At 34.3% G+C, this 20,166-nt stretch overlaps 1 protein-coding gene across 1 annotated transcript; it reads right to left on the bottom strand.

The window, feature by feature from the left end:
• Positions 1-1,696: 1,696 nt before the first annotated feature.
• LOC149235533 (putative pectinesterase 11) lies at positions 1,697-3,306 on the bottom strand. The gene is made up of 5 exons (XM_089368582.1): positions 3,032-3,306; positions 2,608-2,779; positions 2,333-2,521; positions 1,999-2,234; positions 1,697-1,892 (listed from the first exon to the last, which is right to left on the bottom strand). Exons 1-5 carry the CDS (start codon positions 3,304-3,306, stop codon positions 1,697-1,699), a joined length of 1,068 nt encoding a protein of 355 aa, XP_089224708.1.
• Between the last annotated feature and the right edge of the window lie 16,860 nt (positions 3,307-20,166).

The following is a 20,166-nucleotide window of genomic DNA, read 5'->3' as shown; positions in this document are numbered from 1 at the left end:
CGGCTCAAGTGAGGTTGGTATATTGATGCCCAATCTTAGCTCAACCATTGGAGGATAAAGGAGGAGATCATCTTGGAGAATAAGGATAATATTAAAATCACTCTTATTTCCAAATTCAAGGATAAGATGTGGGATGATAAGGAGTTAGAGGGGAAAATGAAGCTAAGATATTATAAGCATGTGATGAACCCCACTCTTGCTAGCCAAAATTATCTTTTTGTCTAGACTAGTTCTAAGAAGAAAATGAACATTGCAAAGACTAGAACCAATTTTCATAAGCTTCAGAGTGAAATTGATCATTGGTATATTCCCAAAACACTTTGGGATAAAAGAATCTACCCCTTTTCCTTACTCACATCCATTCTCTTTTTCAAAACATTTGCCACACTACCAATCTTCATGACTTGCTAAGTCAACAAAACTATACTAATCTTGGAATGTTTCTCTCCCTCCTTTCTGATCATAGAAATCAACTATGAATGAGCTTTACTTAATCACTGTCTTTCTTGAAGTCCGCTATACCATATTAAATTTTGTGAATGTTAATTACCACCACCATCATCATCAATTTTTATTTTTATTTTTTTATTATTAATTAAATATGAATATATATATATATATATATATATATATATATTAATAATATTTTGACATAAATATAAAAATAATCTTACAATTTAAGATAATTCATTTTTAATGTTTACGATAAATTTATTAAAAGAAAAATATTTTAACTATTATTACTGATTCTTTTTAACATTTATTAAATACTATTTTTAGTTTCTTAATATTATTTCTTTCAAAATAATTATAAACAATATTCCTAAAAACACAATAATCAAATAAAAACATATTCAATGAATAAATAATTTAATATAAAATTGGAACGAAACGTTATAATTGTAACCTTTGTATACATTAAGAATGAAAGATTTTCTAGAAATTACCCATAAAATGATTGCATTCATAATCGAATTATTTTTAATTAAAACAACATTTACTCCTTTATCCAGAGACTTTTAAAGCTAAAGTTAAGAGTTAAGTTTAGGAACATAAAGGAAAGTTTAAGAATGCAATGGACTTCTACTATTTAGCTTAGGGTATCTTGGAATTTTAAAGCCAATGTTGGACTTATAATTAAGTTCGGTAACATAAAAGAAGTTTATGAATGAAACACATTACAATTTGTCGGGTAGATAAGACATCCCAAAAAACGGATAGAGTATCCTTATCTATCGCCGTTGAATTGTCGCCTAGGAAAGCATGAATCGTCTGAAACAAACTTAGACAAGAATCCATTCAGGCCGCCTGGATTAGAAGTGGACGCATGTCGAGAAATATAATCCAATAAATTGTATTATTACATCAATGTCGATGTGGATACTTTTAAAAATACACGAACGCCGATGTGGATACCATTGAAAATACAAGATTCTTTATGAACAAATTCTGGATGGAGCAATGGTTAAACAATTCCAGCACGGGGAACGATAACAAACGAAAGAATAAACGCTTTGGGAATGTCCACTACGCTTTCGTTGGGAGCAACCGCTAAAGAATATGAGTGACTGAACAATTATTCAAAGCAACCGACCAATGGGGAATTTCGATTATCACAATATCCAATTGGTTGAGATGATCCATGGATGCTGCTTAACGTACAAATATCAACTGGAATGATCAATGGTTTAATACTTCAGCCATGTCGTGGAACCAAATTGGTAGCTCTCTGAAGGCCAGATGGTATGTCGCTTATCCAATTCTGCCCATCAATGAAACCGCTGGTCAAAAACGGTGCAACCTCCTGGTCGCTTAGATTCCGTGACCATGAAACTCTTCCTTTATCTTTTGCTCCCGGTCCAGAGCATTTGTACATCCCATAGAACACAGTCCTACACAGAAAATAAATTAGAACAATAATGTTATTAGAATTGAACGCTAACAGTCCACCTATTGACGTGCGTTAAATTTTCTGGAGTTGGGAGAACAGTAGCTTACGATTGTCTGGTGGGATCATTCCAATTATCCCAACCTTCTGGGAAGATGATGTCAGCAATGTAAGTGTAAGCAAACACAACTCTCGAATAACTTCCCCATGCCCTGCCGAGGTACATTAATCCATTGCCCGTAATCTTGCAATTTAGAAAGACGTAGCCCGTGCCGTCACTAGGAGAGGATCTGCTCTGAGCTGTAATTGCACCATTTAGCTTAGGGATTGTATGCAGATGACATTTCTGCGATTAAACATTCAACCATCAGAATCTTGATCAGCTATAAACTCTGAAACCAAAATAAGTATGAAAATACTGTGCATGATTTCAATATAGTTTACCTCGTAAACAGATTGTCCATCACCGCATATGAAATCTGTGGCCCCTTCAATAAAACAGTTTTTGAAGTAATGCCTCCCGCTGTCATCCAACACAGTGTCTTGATAACCAAGAAATCTGCATCCGTAAAATGCAGAGCGATCTCCGGATATCCTTAGCGCCACAGCTTGATCGCCGGGACCATATGAATTCTGCACCACACCTCCGTTCTTTTCAATAAACTTTGGTGATTATGATCTAATATACAGTAAGTATTTTTTATTTAATAACGAAATACCTGGATTGTGATATATCTCGCCATGAAATCTGATGCAAATACGGACACCGTTGCGGAATAATATGTCCCTCCGGTCGATTTAGCACTATCATTCCAAGTGATGACGGTGCTGTTGGCAGTTGTGCCACTCAGAATTATGAACGGTTTCTCTGCAGGAATCGTGACCTTCTCCCTGCTCACATTAAGCCACTAACAGTTCAGTTTCTCGTCGTTAAAGCATCGATTCTATTCATAATTTTGTCTATGACTAATTTCATTTCACAAAAAGTTGCACAAAAAACGATTATCCAGAAAAAATCCAGAAGCTATCCATTAAGGGAAGCGAAGATAGATGGCCGATATCTGCGGTGAAGTCTATTCTGCAAATCCTTTTCAGTTCTAATCATTATTCTTATGAAACACGGGGCATTCATTAATGACTCACTTATAAATGCCGGGTTTAACACGAATTAAGATGAGGTTCGTGTTGTTAACTGGTACTGCGTTGATGGCTTCCTGGACCGTTGTGAAATCGCCCATGCCTTTCTGCTTCGCCACTACTATAACTCTCGCTACATCAATAAGTTTTCGAGAAGCCAAGAAGCCGTTCTGTGCATGACTCCTACGCATCCTGCCCATAGAAAAGGCAGGTTGAAGAGAAAACGCCTGCAACACTGTAAGGAACATACAGAAAGAAGCTAATCTCTTAAGCTGTGCCATGGAAATAACAACAGCGCTAGATCTTGGTGAGATTTGTGAGAAAATATATTATTCCACAAAACACGGAGCTAGATAGAAACCACACACTGTTACAAAACTCTTCAATCGTGTATATATATATATATACATATAGACACGCAAATTAAGTTCATAGCCGCCAGACTTGCGGACCTCCTTAAGGAATCCTTAGCCGCCGGGCACATGCTATGAGTCTACCGACAGACGATCATAGTACAAACGATAGGTTGCTTTTGTTCAAAGCGTTTGACAAATAGGGTGGGCGGGATGAATGTGAGATACTTTAAAACTTCTCGTCTCCTGCATGAAAGGGTCAATCGGCGAAGAGCGTGGCCAACAGTTTTCTGATTAGGCAATGAATACAATCACAGAGACTTCGATCTCCCTTGTAGAATTTCGGGTTAATTGTTTGGGACATATCAACTCTAATAGGACCTCAAATTGTAATTTTGTAATGGGGCGGTATTTGTAATTTAATTTTATAATTGAGTAACATTTGTTATTTATGTATATATCATTATCCTCAATGTTGGATTTATTTATAATTTTATCTAAGTTCATTTTAGTATATGTTTTTATGTTATGGAGTAAGACTTCAAATTTACTAAAACCAGTAAAGAATTAAAATTTAATAACTCTTATATAAGTAAAATTTGTATTAATCATACATAAAAGTGTTTAAGCAAGATAATGTTAACTCATTTATAATGATAAATTAACTCACATTTATAAATAACTAATTGAGAACTAAGTTACATATATATTTATGTGTTTAAGCAAGATAATGTTAACTCATTTATAATGATAAATTAACTCACATTTGTAAATAACTAATTGACAACTAAGTTATATATATATATATATATATATATATATATAAACGCAGAGATTGGGCTAATTGATTGATGAGAATTTTATGACATCAATCCTTATCCACGTTGTCCTATCATGCAACGTTGTCAATCCTTATCCACGTTATCCAATCATGCAACGTTGCTGAATCTTAAAATAAGACGCGGCCTACAGTTAGACGTACGCTCCAATCTATCTCCCAAAGATCATGATCCATGCTTTATGGGCTAGACGGTTGGAGCCTACCACCTTTGTGCATCGCTACGATTGCGTGACTTGGCCATTTGCTCTAAGTCAATCAGTTGGGTTCCTAATAGATTTGTTGACTTTTGCTTTCTTGGATGTGAATTTAGTTGAAATCAGTGGTGTCAGTAATTATTTTACAGGTGGTCGAGACTCACTTTGTTGAAATTCAAAGGGTGGCATGAAATAGTGGAGCTACCACCGCCTCAAGTTCATTGAAATTTGGAGGAGTACATCAATACAAAATTTATTTCATCTTGATTATTTTACCCCATTAAGATTCGTAGGGTTATTGGGCAAGCGACATTTTAATTTTTTTAATCTAGATTAATTTTTTTTTTTTTGTAAAAATATGGATAAATGGGACAAAAAGAACACATAGACAAAGTAGTGAGAGAGTAATTTTTGTTTAGTCATAACTCACGAGTGTAGTGATAGAGTATTTTTTGTTTAGCTGTAATTGTCGCAACTTCATTTACCGTAGCTATTTGTTGGTGCAACTTCTATGTTATAGTTGGTAAACTTTTATGTCATTATGCTTTTTGCTGGATCGAATTGACTTTCTTTCTTCCCCTCAAAGGAATTAATGCACCAAGCTTACACCATAATTGACAACCAGTCCCCCCAGTAGATGCCAGCAGAAATTAAGCCCTATCTACAGTTAGGAGAAGCCCTCAAGAGAGGAGATTGGTTCCTAGGGCCTGATTTCACTGTGATAAGGCTATATGGAACCCAATAGGCTCCTTACAGATTACCCAGGCTATAAGGTAACTGTTCCAATGAAACCAGTCATTTTAGTTATACAAGTAATATACGTTTTCTAATTCAACGGTTCCTATGGCCTGATTTCACTGTGATAAGGCTATATGGAACCCAATAGGCTCCTTACAGATTACCCAGGCTATAAAGTAACTGTTCCAATGAAACCAGTCATTTTAGTTATACAAGTAATATACGTTTTCTAATTCAACTAAGAGTTATACATGATGTAACTTATCTCAATTAGCTCGTAATAATGGTCTTATTATTGTTGGAGCTCTCTTAGTTGTTGCAACTCTGTGGTAGTTATAGTTATTTTTTGTTTTATTGTATTGTTGTTGTAACTCTCTGGTAGTTTCTTGTTGGAAACAAAGTATTGTTTTTTTATTATTGTTATTGTAACTTTATTGTAGTTTTAGAGTACTGTATTTTTTCACAAAGTTTAATTTAATTAATGAAATATTATGTTTTATATATTTCAATTGTACAACTATTTTGTGGTTTTTATTTCTATATTCAAAATATGTTTGTGAGCTAGAAGTTAGCATATTTCGTTGTGCCCTCTCTTTTAATTTGGTACCATAGCTAGAAAATGCTCTTTCCCTAAGTTTGGAAGATTTCATCCATCTTGATGTTCAATTGAAATGACATCAATCACTAGTATGGCTTTCTCACAAGTTCCTATTTTGATATAGAAAAATTACGATTCTTATTTTATTAGAATGCGAGCATTATTTTGTTCTCATGATCTCTGGGGATTTTTCACTAATGGATATCTAGAGCCTAGTGATAACATAATTGGCTCTAATGAATGCTTAGCGAACTCTGCCGAAGAAGAACACAAACAAGGAAAATAAAGGTCTTGGTATTATTCAACAAGGCTTGAATGACATCATATTTCCATAGGTGTCAAGTGCAAATAATGTAAAGTCACAAAACTTGAGGAGTGATTTTGAGAATCTAAAAGTGAAAAATACTAAGATTTTAGACAATTTTATGACCTAGGTCATGAGCGTTGTTAATCAATGGAGATAATATGGTGATGATATCTCAAATAAGAGAGTGATTGAGAAATTCCTTTGAAGTTTTCCAAAGAAATTTGAAGTTGTGGTTGTATCAATAGAAGAGTTTAAAGACACTAGTCAAATGAAAATTAATGAGTTGATTGGTTCTAGTTGCACATTAATCCAAGATGACGAGATATGATAATAATCCATTGGAGAATCCCTTCAAAACCCAAGTGAAACTTACTAAAGGAAGAGGTAGAGGAAGGTCAAATAAAAAATGAAGACGAGGAAGAATAGCTAATTAAAAGATTTTTTGTTTTTGTTTTGAATTTGAGTAGAAATATCAACAACACCCTTTTAATGTAAGGGGGAGTAACAACAGAACCCAGAAACAAGGAAATCAGAGGCATGATAAGTTTGAGATACAATGTTATTATTGCAAAAACTATAGTCATTTTTCTAACAAGTACTAAAAGAAGCATGTAGATGCTAACAAACAATTTGCACACATTACAAAGGAGTTTGAAGACAATCTTAAACATGTGTTTTTGAGTTGTAATGTGACTTAAGAAAGTTCAAATGATGTTTTATTTTGGATAGCAGGTGTTGTAATCACATGATCTAGAACATTAATTTGTTTGTCTCTCTAGACACTAGTATTCAATATGAGCTAAAATTAGGCAATGACAATAAGGGACATGTTAAAGGTAAAGGAATAATTGTTGTATACACTAGAAATGGTGAAAGAAAATGATCAATAATGCATATTACCTACCCAGTTTAAAATGAAATGTGCTGGGCATTAGACAAATAACAGAGAAAAGTTATAGTGTTCTTCAACAACGAGTTATGTACAATTATTGATAAGTATCCAAGTAAGCAACTAATAGCAAGGGTGGAGATGACAAAGAATAGGATGTTTCCACTTATAATGAGAAATAAATTAATTGTCGATTTTAACACTTATAAAAATAATGGTTTGGACGAATCTTGGTTATGGAATTTAAGATATGGTCATTTATATTTTGGCGGTCTAGATTTTTTGTAGAAGAAGGAAATAGAAAAAGGGTTTCCTAATATCCAACAACCAGTTACTCATGTGAAATTTGTATACTTGCGAAGCATTATAGGGATAAATTTGTATGCAGAGTTTCATATAGGGCGAAAGTTCCATTGGAGATTGTAGGCACAAATTTGTGTGGACCAATGAAAACACCTCCATTCACTAGTAATGTTTATTTTTTAACTTAGATTGATGATTATAGTCGAAAAACTTACATTTTTCTTCTAAAACAAAATTCTAAAGCTTTTAGAGTATTCAAAAGGTTTAGTCATGGTCGAAAAGGAAAGTGGAAGATTTATTGAAGTTTTAAGACCCGATATAGGTGGTGAATATATAATATATGATTTCATGGAGTTTTTTCTGTATCATCGACCGAAGAGGAAGTTTACTACATGTTATAATCCATAGCAAAATAGAGTGGTTGAAAGGAAGAATTGAAACATTAAAAATATGGCTCAAATCATGCTAAAGCAATAGCATCTACCAAATGAATATTAGGGAGAAGTAGTTATCTGACTAAAAGTGTGAAGGACCATGTTCCTAAATAAGGTTGGAGTGGTATAGTTGCAATGTATCTCATTTGAGGATTTTTTGTTTTGTGGTTTATGCACATATACTTAAGGAGATGAGAAGGAATTTGAATGACAGGAGTGAGAAGTCTATTTAATTGATATTGTGAGGGATTTTGAGGAATATAGACTCTATAATCCCATCACCGAGATGTATATTATTAGAAGAAACATTGAATTGAAGGGAGAAGAGACTTTAGATGGAAGCATAGATAATTATGTTGTTGAGGGATTTGTATTCTCTCGTGGAGATGATGATGGAGATAGTAAACGATTGATTAAATATGTACATACACATGTTGAAAGTTCTTAAGCATGAAAATCACTAGGATTTAACCCATCATAGTTCAAAACACTCATAAATCAAGAATGTGATGAACCGTCAATTTATTGTGGAAAAAAACAACACGATCAAATGTGAGTGATGAATCAAATCCTACATTAGCTACATTTAGGAAAATAATTAAATTTCAAAATGCTACAACCTTAAGAGAATTATATGAGAAGAACGATGAAATAGATCAGGTTTGAAATTTTGCGTTATCCTATAAATTTTGAAGAACTTATTAAATAAGGGGTTCAAAGAAAGGCTATGGATGAAGAGATTGATGTCATGTAAAGAAATAATATGTGGGATCTTGTAGATATACTTGGAGGGAAAAATAGTATAGGTGTTAAATGGATTTACAAGACTAAATTGAATGCTAAAGGTGAAGTTGAGAAACATAAAACAAGACTTGTAGCTTAGGTGTTTTTTCAGCGACTTGACATTGATTATAATGAAGCTTCTGCACATATAGCTAGAATTAACATAGTAAGGATGATGTTAGCTACTAAAGTAAATGGAAGTGTATCAGATTGATGCTAAATATAAATTTGTAAATATATTTTTGGAAGAACAGGTTTATGTGAAACAACCTCAAGGATATGAAATTGGTGGACAAGCAGATAATGTATACGCATTAAAGAAATCATTATATGTACTAAAAAATACACCTCAATCATGGTACAATAGGATTGATGAATAATTGAATAACAAAGGATTCAACATAAGTCCAAGTGAGTCAACCCTATAGACAAAGGTAAATTAGGAAGGTAAAATTTTTGATAGTTTTCTTGTATATTGATGATTTTATTTTCATTTGACACCTTTCAATAGATGATTTTAAAACAACCATGAAAATAGAGTTTGAGATGATTTCTTTAGGGTTTGATGAAATATTTTCTTGGTATTGAAATAACTCAATCTAAATATGGAGTTTTTATTTGTCAATATAGATCTTGAATTGTAAGCAACTTGTAACAAAAATTACAACCAGGATCAAAGGTCAAGTGTTGCTCCAATTTTGCACAAGATATTGGTTGGAAGTCTCATGTATTTGACTATAACAAGGCCTAGTGTATTATTTTTTGATATAAGTTTAATTTTCAAATTTATGCAATTTCCAAAGTGTATCCATTGGAAATTTGCAAAAGGATCTTAAGATATATTCCTAGAAAAACAAAATATGGTATCCTATATAAATCATATCGATATTTTAAGTTCATTCGATATATAGACAATCATTTTGCAGGCAATTATGATGATAGGAAGAACACATATGGGTATGTCATATGTTTTGGGTCAAGTGCAATAGCATGGTCATCACAGAAGAAATCAATTGTGAATTTATCATCTATTGAGGCAAACTATGTTTCCACAACAACTTGTCAAATTGTATGGATGCAAAAAAATTTGATTGAGTTGTTGCATGAAGAAGAACTAATTCAGATTTTTTGTGACAAAAAATATTCCATTGCTTTATCAAGAAACCGTATTATACATAAAACGAGTAAGAATATGGATACACAGTATCATTTGATTTGAGAATTAGTGAAAACTAATGAAATTTGCTTGGGATTTTGAATATCGAAAGACTAGTTTATGGATATTTTTACAAAAGCCTTGGAAAAGGAGTGTATGGTGTATTGGGTAGCACATGAGTCCCAAATCCACCTCTATTTCAGTTGGTTGCTTCCTACAAGAAGGTATATAAAAAATGGATAACATTAGTGGTTAAGCATGGAATAACAAATCATTAAATTAAGTGAAAAATTGCATAAACAAAACGAAAAATAAAATAAACTAAACAACTTAAAGCAAGGCAATGAAGCTTAAAAAATGAACAAGGGAATGGGAGAAGAGTCCTCTTTATTGATTGCCCTTAGTAGAAGAGTGACAAATGAATTTCAAATACACTTGAAGAGATTTTATTGAGCAATGGTGCTCAATATCTCTCAACTATGATTTACCCTTCTCAATTAGTTTTTCAAGCTCTTTCTCTCTCAAAGAAGCAAATAAAACTATCTCAGTGGTGGAATCCTCTTAGATAGGTATGCTTGATTCCTTTGGATCATATTTGGCATCATAACAATGAACAACTTCTTCTTATTTTTTGGATCTCCATGCTCTTGTATTTATAAAAATTTTGAGCACGCTCTCCCTGCCTTGACTCACCAATGAGGTTTTTTGGCTCATAAATGAGATGAGAGATACCATCCTACTTCAATTAAGGCTTCTTTCTCCTCAAGGTTCAAAATATTAACCCTATCAGGTGAAGATTTTGAGTGTTCTTCAAGGAATGCACCTCTAGAGGTGTTAAATGGGATTTTTTAATCCCTCGTGGCTATTAAAGAAAAATTCATGAGGGTGCTATCAAATGTCTCTAGAGCACCCATGAGGGTTTCTTTTTTGAACCAAATTTAGGAATACCTCTCAATTTTTAGCTTTCATAATGTTTTCAACTCAAAATGTGTCCTCTGTACATTTTTATTACTGACTTTGAGTTCCTTTTACTGTGTACAAATTAGAGTACCATTTTTTCATAATAACAATTTCCCCTTACGTGTGAGGTTAGGAGCAAGTGTATAGACGAAATAAATCACATTTTGTTGCTCTCGATGATGAGTCTTATCAAATTATTGAGAGGGAGAAACTTTTTTGGGAGATGATTAAGGGGAAAGAACATGACTGAGAATTGAAGGAAAACCTTGCTCTAAATAAACACTTATACAAAAGTGTCTATACGAGGCAGGCATGTCCCATGCTCATTATGATGAGTTGCACTGAAATATTACAAATTCAAAGGAAATTTTTGTAAAATTAGTGTTGAAGTGGATAATGTGCTATCACGTGATGAAGATAAGTACTTTCAACCTCAAGGGCGTCCTTGAAAATAGAATAAACTGGGTGCCCCCACATATCAGATAAAAAGAGGCGTGATCTGGATACATGGGTCTTCGACTAAATGAGAGAATTGTAGTGATCATGTTGTATGATACACCATTGATGTGAAAACTTGTGCTAACGTCGAAAATTAGGAGGATTGGTGAAATAATTGGGAAATAATTGTTCCCAATGTACCACTAGAGATTGTACCAAAAAGGGAGGAGGGGGGGGGGGGGGCACTAAGGTATTGCTTCTATTCTAGAATATGGGGGTTAGAGTTGATAGAAAATAAGAACAAATTATCTAGAAATGGTTATGAGAAATCCATATGAAGTTGAGGTAGGTATTGTAACATGATGCATCAAAGGAAAGATAATGGACATTGATAGTATAAGAGGGATACAAAAAATTGCCCAAGGTTGGAGCTATAATATGAGTGGCGATAGTAAAAACAAAAACTGTGAGGGTTAGACCCCTAGGGTCAAGAGGACATCCATCAGAGGTATGTGCATGTTTTGATTGTCATAGTGTATGAGTGAAGAAAGAAAGCTCGAACCAAGGGTGACTAGGGATTGCTACCAGGTGATTGACACAAAAATATGAGTGAGAAACCTTTTCCGAAAAAATATTTGTACACTCACCAAAATAATTTAAAAGTGGTTTTGGATGTACATACATGGAGATGGGTTCCCCAAGAGTACAATGATTTTCTTAATGATGAAGGTGGGTATCTATAGAGGGTGGAGACCCCATTGGTTCGTGTCAATGTGAGGTGAGTGAAAAAAGATGTTGTAACACAAATGGTCTAATATGATATGGGGGGATGGTGGGCCAATTGAGAAATGTGGTGGTGCATTCATGATGGTCAAGAAAGAATGGTGGCCCAGGATGAGGTTGTAAGAAAGATGGTGAAGAAGAGAGATGAAGCTTATCTTCAGTGGCATTCAGATGAATGGCTCCCAGGCCAAAGAGAATGGTCATGGATACTGATAGTGTTATGGGAACTACTAATTGGGGTAATGCATGTGGGTGAAAGCTCTATCGACCAATGTGAATGTTTAATGAGTGCAAGTGGAAGGTGATAGTAAACATGGTCGAGATGGTGGACCTTATGGTTAATTTCATGGAAATTATGTCAAGATATGCAGAACTTCTAAATAAACCTATCATGCTAGTGAAGAATGATACCTTGATTACCAATTGTCGCACTGAGAGTCTTGATTTAGCATGGAATATGCTAATGAATTGCATCTCACAGAATACTACTCGAAGTGAAAACATCTTCATAAAATAAAAGGTATACTAGAAATACTGAAGAAGATGTAACCAACAAGATAGGAAGGTGCACTTGATGAGTACTTTGAGTGTGAAACAAGAATAAAATGAAAAATTTTGATGAATTGAAAGAAGGGTACCATGGTGTAGATGAGAATATCTTGATCCCAATGCCATTGAAAATTTGGTGAAAGGAGCTCATGGGCTCCCATAATGGCCTCTTTAAGAATGGTGAAAAGATGATATATAAGGGCGACAAGGCCCATGTTGCCACCTCATTTGTACTTTCTAATGTTGTCAATTGTGTGTAGTCCAGACATTTTCTTTGAGTTTGTGGTAAGCTAGACTACCTTTTTTTTTATGTGAGGAGAGTTAGCTTAGCTATCATCAAACCCCCTTTGTCAATTCAATAGTTTTAGGTTAAATAGGGTATGCAAGGTGTTGTGTATGGACCTTTTAGGGAAATTATCCCTAAGATTGTATGGGTGACTGGATTAGAGTCATGTGAGACATCATGGGTTAGGGTGATACATCCCAATCACATCGGGGCTACAAAATATACAACCAAGATAATATCATGGATGCATGAGAAATAAGTGTGATACCTGCTCACAGGGGCCCCACAATATAGGGAGATACGATAGTGATAGTGGTTGTGACCACGGAACAAACAATGTGAGATGCCTCACACCTATTAATGGAATAGGTGCGAGACAGATCATTACTATTTGAGTAAAAAACATACACCCCTTGCAACTGTTTATCAAATACGAACAAGGGTCACTTAAACTAGAAAATTTGGTGTTTTTGAGTGTTATTCTTATGAATCATGTACTCGCACGGTGGTGTTGTGGAGAGAGAAATACCTTGGGAAGCTTAGTGATCACATGGTTACAGACGCCCATGCCTATCTAACCACCCCCTCCCGCATTTACCCAATTCACAAGCCTACCAGGGAAATCATGACACGAAGAGTTACTATTACATGACCCGACCTCCAAGCTTCATTTATGAAAGTGGGTTTGAAAACTAACTTCACACAAACATCACTTAGGGCTACAAGACACTCAGGGACAAAGGACTACCCCAGGTGACCAAACCTTGAGCTAGGGATACCTTCCTCACATCTTAAACCCAAACCACATGCACAACAGGGCAAGAGTGTGGTTATCAGGCTCCAATCATACACATGGCATTGCTTCCATGTGGTTATAGCTGAAAATCTCCAGTTTAAGGGGTGCAGTCATGAAACATGAGCCGTAATTTCTCTTTGTTGAGAAAAATCTAAAAAATAACTTATTGTGGGGTTCAGAGTCTAGTCCTTATCACTCGTATTTTAATCAGAAAATCTCTTTGAAATCTGAATAATACAGTATGGTTTGATTCCAGCTTTGCATAGTTATAGTCATGTTTTCTTCTTTGTGTTTATATTCTTTCATTTAATGTTTTTCTTCTATCAGCGTGAGTGTAATGAAGTTGTTGGCTTCTTTCGATTAGCACATTTATTAATGTTGTTTCCTCAACAAAGAGAACCTACAAAATTTGTTTAAAGAGGCCTTAAAAGGCGGTCCACCATGCTATAAATTCATGCAAATCTTCTTTGTCTTCCATAATTCTTTCTACAGTTATTATGCTCAGATTCTTAATTTCCTTTGTGGTCATGAGATATGAGCCGTAATTTCTCTTTGTTGAGAAAATTCTAAAAATTAACTTATTGTGGGGTTCGGAGTCTAGTCCTTATCATTCGTATTTTAATCAGAAAATCTCTTTGAAATCTGAATAATACAGTATGGTTTGATTCCAGCTTTGCATAGTTATAGTCATGTTTTCTTCTTTGTGTTTATATTCTTTCACTTAATGTTTTTCTTCTATCAACGTGAGTGTAATGAATTTGTTGGCTTCTTTCGATTAGCACATTTATTAATGTTGTTTCCTCAACAAAGAGAACCTACAAAACTTGTTTAAAGAGGTCTTAAAAGGCGGTCCACCATGCTATAAATTCATGCAAATCTTCTTTGTCTTCCATAATTCTTTCTATAGTTATTATGCTCAGATTCTTAATTTCCTTTGTATAAATTTTGCCATCTTTATTTTCTTCAAACCATTCCTTTAGTCTAGCACTCTCCAACTCTTAGAGTTTCTCTGGCCATTCTATTATGGAAGGCTAGGGTTTTAGAACTAATATTTGGAGCTAATTCTTGAAGGTGAGGAGATTCAGAAGTTGGTTGTATATTTTCATATGTGATCTTCACTTTGGGTTTTATTTTCTGGGTTTTAAGATGGAAATCCCTACATTATTTTTCTGATGAAAAAGAAGATAGAAGAAATCATTCAATTGTAGACAAACCTTGAAAGGTCATACTTTATATATTTTTTGGGTGCTCCTATTTATGATACTTATCTTTCTGATGAAGGTTTTCACTCCTCAGTAGATTCTCCAGCTTATGACACCTACAAATCCAAGAATATTGGCTTACGGGAAAAGGTAAGAAAATGTCCTCGAACAACCTTTTCGAGAAAAGCTCAAAGGTGAAGATTTGAGCAGTGCTTGTGGCTTCCCAGTTCAAGAAGATATATGTCAGAAACTATTCAAGAAAAGGAGGAAGCTAAAAAATTTTCTTAGCAGTTCTATGACCTAGTAGATGATTATATGGAAACCTTCTTTGGTCAACAACGAGCATTTATCATGGGGTATGTATTAAATGTTTTATCTCAAAATGTCATGTGGTACATGGTTATTTTGATTCTCGAATCTCAACAATATGGATGCATTAAGTCCAATACCTAAATGTTGGGTTGGTACCACGGGAAAGAAGATTTCACTTAGGAAAATATAATACTGTATGTAAGAAGGACCTGCACATAAATAAGCTCAGTTATTGAGCATTAGTTTTTAATTTTAAGTAGTCTTGTTTTAGCTGGTAGAAGGAAGAATAAAGGTTCCAAAAAACGTAGATTTTTAGAAGGATATAGTTTTTAGAAGTTGTGATCAATTTTAGTTTCTAGTCTAACTCCATGCTTAACCACATGCCATTGGTCTATAGTTCTCAACATTTTACAAGGAAAGCGTTGTTCCTAGCTGGAGCCAATTTGTTGTAGTATAATATTGCAATGCTAGAAATCGAAGTTCTTAATTTTATTGTAATTGTAAAAAAGAATTAAATTTCCAGGAAAATGATCTATACTTCATATCTTTTAAAAATCAAAGGAAGACATAATACAAAACTCTTCAAAAAATTATAGAATGACTTTACTGAAGAAATGATGAAACTCTTCTAAAACCTGTGAAGTTGTAGCTCAATAAAGTTTCTCTCAAAAGCATCTTGTGTAGTGACTCTCGGTTGTTCTCCCTTTTCCCCTTTTCAGCATGCAAACCACAATGGAACAACTTAACTTTGATACATTGCAGGACCTTGTTACACCGCACATTGATTCTTTTAACTACTTTGCAGGAAGGGGTTTAGAGTTAGTTTTTTTGAACTTTAATTCCGTGGAGATTACACAGCCCAAAAGCTCAACAAAACTGAGAATATGGCTAGAGCAACCGACTATATTGCGTCAAGGCAAGGAAATAACAAAGAGCATTCACAATAAATGTTTGCTTCCATACAAGTGCAGGCAAGTTGGTACTACATATAAAGGTAGATTTTAGATGGATATTTGTTTCCAATGGGGTGATAAAATGAATTCCATAGGAGAACAATATTTTTTGGGGCACCTTCTAATAATGGTAAGGTCAAATCTTTACCACTTGAACGATGTTAAGCCACACCAATTAGTAGATTTGAAGGAGGAAGCAAGTGAAATGGGTTGGTACTTTATATGTAATGGATATGAACAACTTATTTGATTCTTGATCATGCCAAAATGAAATAATCCAATGAGTGTGTAGAGAAGTTAATATCGAAATCAAGGTCCTGGATATACTGATAAAGTTGTAATCACAAGGTGTTTAAGGGAAGATCAAACTTTTGTGAGAGTTCAACTATACTACGTCCAACATGGAAGTGAAAATATTGGATTCAGAATAAGAAGATGTTAATATCTCATTCATGTTGGCATGTTGGGGGTACTACATACCTAGGACCTTCATTACTGGCACATGCAGAAACTTAGTTAGAGCATAGGACTACATGTAAGATCTTTTCTGCATGATTTACTCCGTGATTTGCTCCTCCTTTCACTTTGCAATTGGCTGGTTCTTTTGCATGATTTACTCCCTGATTTTCTCCTCCTTTCACTCTGCATCTCGCTAGTTCTTTTGCATGATTTACTCCCTGATTTTCTCCTCCTTTCACTCTGCAACTGGCTAGTTCTCTTTATAACTTGCTGTAGGTGTTGAGTCCTCTCATTGATCACCACTATGGCACATTACCTTGGGATCTTCACCCAGTAATGATATATTATGAGCATTTTAACCTATTTTCTGAATCAATCATTCTTTTTTGTTCTTTCGATTCTTTTAATGTTTTTTCTCTACAAAGTTGGGTGTTCAGCCTTTACTAGCTAGATTCATCTGTGCAGTTTTTCTAACAAATTTACATGGCATACTGATGAAGGATCTGATTGAAATTAGTGATCGTGAAATCTACTTGCAACTAACATGCATTTGCAATGAAAGTTATCAAGGACAAAAAGGAATCATGAAGCTTTGGAAACTCTTTTAAACACCAACCCAGTGCCTCTCTATTAGCGAACATGTCGTCATTTTACCCAGTGCCTCTCTATTAGCGAACATGTCGTCATTTTTAGCAAAGCAAGGGAACCAACTGATGAGCAGAAATTGTACCCAACCGCAAAATTAGAATCAGATTTAAACATTGTTGATGAAATATATGTTCATCTGCACAAATCACAAGATGTCATTGTGAATCATAAGAAGCTAGTTCTAGTGATAATGGAAGCAATAATGATAGGAATCATCTACACGTGATCTGACTTATTTATTATTGTTTTAAAAATGGAGAAAATTGATCATAATGAGACTCCAGACCCCAACGTGACTAATAGTTTCATTATCTATGTTAACAGGGTTGCCATGCTCATTAAGGTACACCAGGATCATTGTGTAGTGCCCCTTTATTCATCCATACCTGACATTGTGTGAGTCGACCATTTTATTGTCTGATAGAGGAGATGTCATTGTTAGTGGCATGGAAATGATGGTTGGATCTACACGTAAGGCGCCAAATTAGGAGAGGAACCAAGAATCCAACCAAGCTATTTACTTGCCATGCTTTTAGTACGAACCAGTAAAGACATTATACTAGTGTGATAGTGTGAGGCTTAATACATTTGAGACATGTTTTAGAAATCCAAATTGTTTAGCTATTAGTGATTCGATGAATATGCTTGCATTTATGATATAAAAAATTATTGCTGGGGTGCATAAATGAATGAAGATTAACTAGTGGGGTCACAAATTATGAAATTGTATCATTTTAGTTAGAATCCTATTGTTTATAAAATATGGCTACGCCAATAGTCAAATAATATTAGTATGTTGTAAGAAGTTAGAATTTATCTTTCTTGCAACTACCTGACAAATTGACACCAAATAAAAATGGAACTCTAGACCAACTGAATCCCGATAACATAAATTTCACATAACTTATACATAGAAGTGGTCCCCTAGGTGGATTTAGCCAAACTTCCCATCAAGGAGATCAACGGTTAATATCAATCCCCACATCACAACTTTTACTTGCCAGAAACCATTATGAGTGGTTCCTTAGGCAGTATTAGATTTTCAAGATTTATTTGAGGTTTTGATGAGGTGTCCATGAGCATGGCACTTGGATCGGCATCAAAATTCCTTCACCAACACACAACCACAAAACTTTGACAAGGAATTTGGCTCAAATGCCTTTTCGCATGTTTCGAACATTGAAGGATTTGAATGCATATGTAAAAGGATTATAATGTGTTTTGTGAAACGATTGCTATATATATATATATATATATATATATATATATATATATATAACTTGTAATTTTTATTTAATTTTTTTTTTTCAAAATAAACAGTTTTATAACTGTTTAAAAAAGTGTTTGGTAATTAAGATTAGGAGTAAGTCCCAAAATTGTTGTTTTTTTACATTTAGTTATTTAGGCTGGGAGGGGAGAAAATATTTTAATAAGAAAATCTCTCTAAAATCTGAACAATACATTACAGTTTGATTTCAACTTTGGGTAGTTGTAGTCATGTTTTCCTCTTTGCGTTTACATTCTTTCATTTAATTCTTTTCTTCTATCAGCGTAAGTGTAACGAAGTTGTTGAATTTTTTCATTTAGCAAATTTATTAATGTTGTTTCCACAACAGAGAGAAACTACAAAACTTGTTTAAAGAGGCCTTAAAATGCTCTCCACCATGCTGTAAATCTATCTTCCAACATTATTTCTACAATGCTTATGCTCAGATTCTTAATTTCCTATGTATAAATTTTGTCATTTTTATTTTCTTCAAACCACTCCTTTAGTCCAACACTCTACAACTCTGAGAGTTTCTCTAGCCATTCCTTTATGGAAGGCTAGGGTTTCAGAACTAGAAGTTTTGGTTGGAAGCCCTCACATCTTTTCACTCTGCTACTGATTTTAAAATTTTCCATCCATCTGAACATCTTTTGGCTTCGTTTTTAGGGAACGAATTAGAAAAAAATTCCCTGGGTTTCACTATTATTTGGATATGATTCTTGAAGGTGACAAGATTTAGTAGTTGGCTGTATATTTTGACCTATAATCTTCACTTTGGTTTTTCTTTTCTAAGTTTTAAGATGGAAATGCCTACATTCCTTTTCTTGTGAAAAAGAAGAACTTATTATACTGTAAACAAAACCATCAAAGGTCATACTTTATATATATTTTTTGGTGCTCCTATTTATGATACTTATCTTTCTAATGAGGGGTTTCACTCTTCAGTATATTCTCCAACTTATGACACCTACAATTCAAAAGATGAAGATTTTTTTTGCAGACCTCCCAGAACATTGGCCTTCTAGAAAAAGGCAAGAAAATATCCTCTAACAACCTTTTCGAGAAAATATCAAAGGTGAAGATTTGAGTAGTGCTTGTGGCTGCCCAATTCAAGAATACATATTTCAGCAAACTATTCAAGAAAATGACATAGCTAGAATTTTTTCTCAGCAGTTCTATGACCTACTAGCTGATTATATCGAAACCTTCTTTGGTCAGCAGTGGGCATTTATTACGGTGTAAGTATTAAATGTTTTATCTCAAAATTTTATGTGGTACATGGTTATTTTAAATTTTGAATCTGAGGAATATGGAGAAATTAAGTCCAGTACCCGAATGCTAGGTTGGTAAGAGTGGAAAGCAGATTTCACTTGAGAAAATTCAGTACTTTATGTAAGAAGGAACTGTACATAAATAATCTCATTTATTGAGCATTAGTTTTTAGTATTCATGTTTTAGCTTGTAGAAATAAGAATAAGGGTTCCAAGAAACATAGTTTTTTAGAGGGATCTAGTTTTCAAAAGTTGTGAGCTAATGGCGATCTATTTCAGTTTTTAGTTTGACTCCATGCCCAACCACCTCAACCCTAAACCACAGTGATTCCACCTCCATGGTTGGACATCACTAACACTAACTTGATCAATCACTACCCAAGTTTCTTAGGGCTCCAGGAACCAGTAACTAAACCCACAACCTTCTAGGGCTCTAGAGATTTTTCCCAACCCGACTTTAGGAACTAGTAACTCAACCCACCAAGGGCTCCAAAGGATTTGTCCTAAACTAGGCTCTAGGATTAGTAACTAAACCCAAGTTTTTCTAGGGCTTCCAAAACATTTGTTTCAACCCACAACCATAACAAACTTGAGCACCAATAAAAAAATAAAAAGAAAAAA

The sequence above is a fragment of the Pinus tabuliformis genome, chromosome 8, assembly GCF_031772625.1.
Source record: "Pinus tabuliformis cultivar Carrire ecotype Pingquan chromosome 8, CPIR1, whole genome shotgun sequence".
Classification (NCBI taxonomy): domain Eukaryota; kingdom Viridiplantae; phylum Streptophyta; class Pinopsida; order Pinales; family Pinaceae; genus Pinus; species Pinus tabuliformis.
The sequence above is the reverse complement of the archived record's forward strand: the minus strand, read 5'-3'. Positions and strand labels throughout refer to the sequence as shown.

Coding starts and splice junctions, on each gene's coding strand:
- LOC149235533 (XM_089368582.1), bottom strand. CDS start 3,306: ATGGCACAGCTTAAGAGATTAGCTTCTTTCTGTATGTTCCTTACAGTG. Junction 2,522..2,607: donor CGAGATATATCACAATCCAG/GTATTTCGTTAT, acceptor GGTGTGGTGCAG/AATTCATATGGTCCCGGCGA. Junction 2,235..2,332: donor ATGGACAATCTGTTTACGAG/GTAAACTATATT, acceptor GTTTAATCGCAG/AAATGTCATCTGCATACAAT.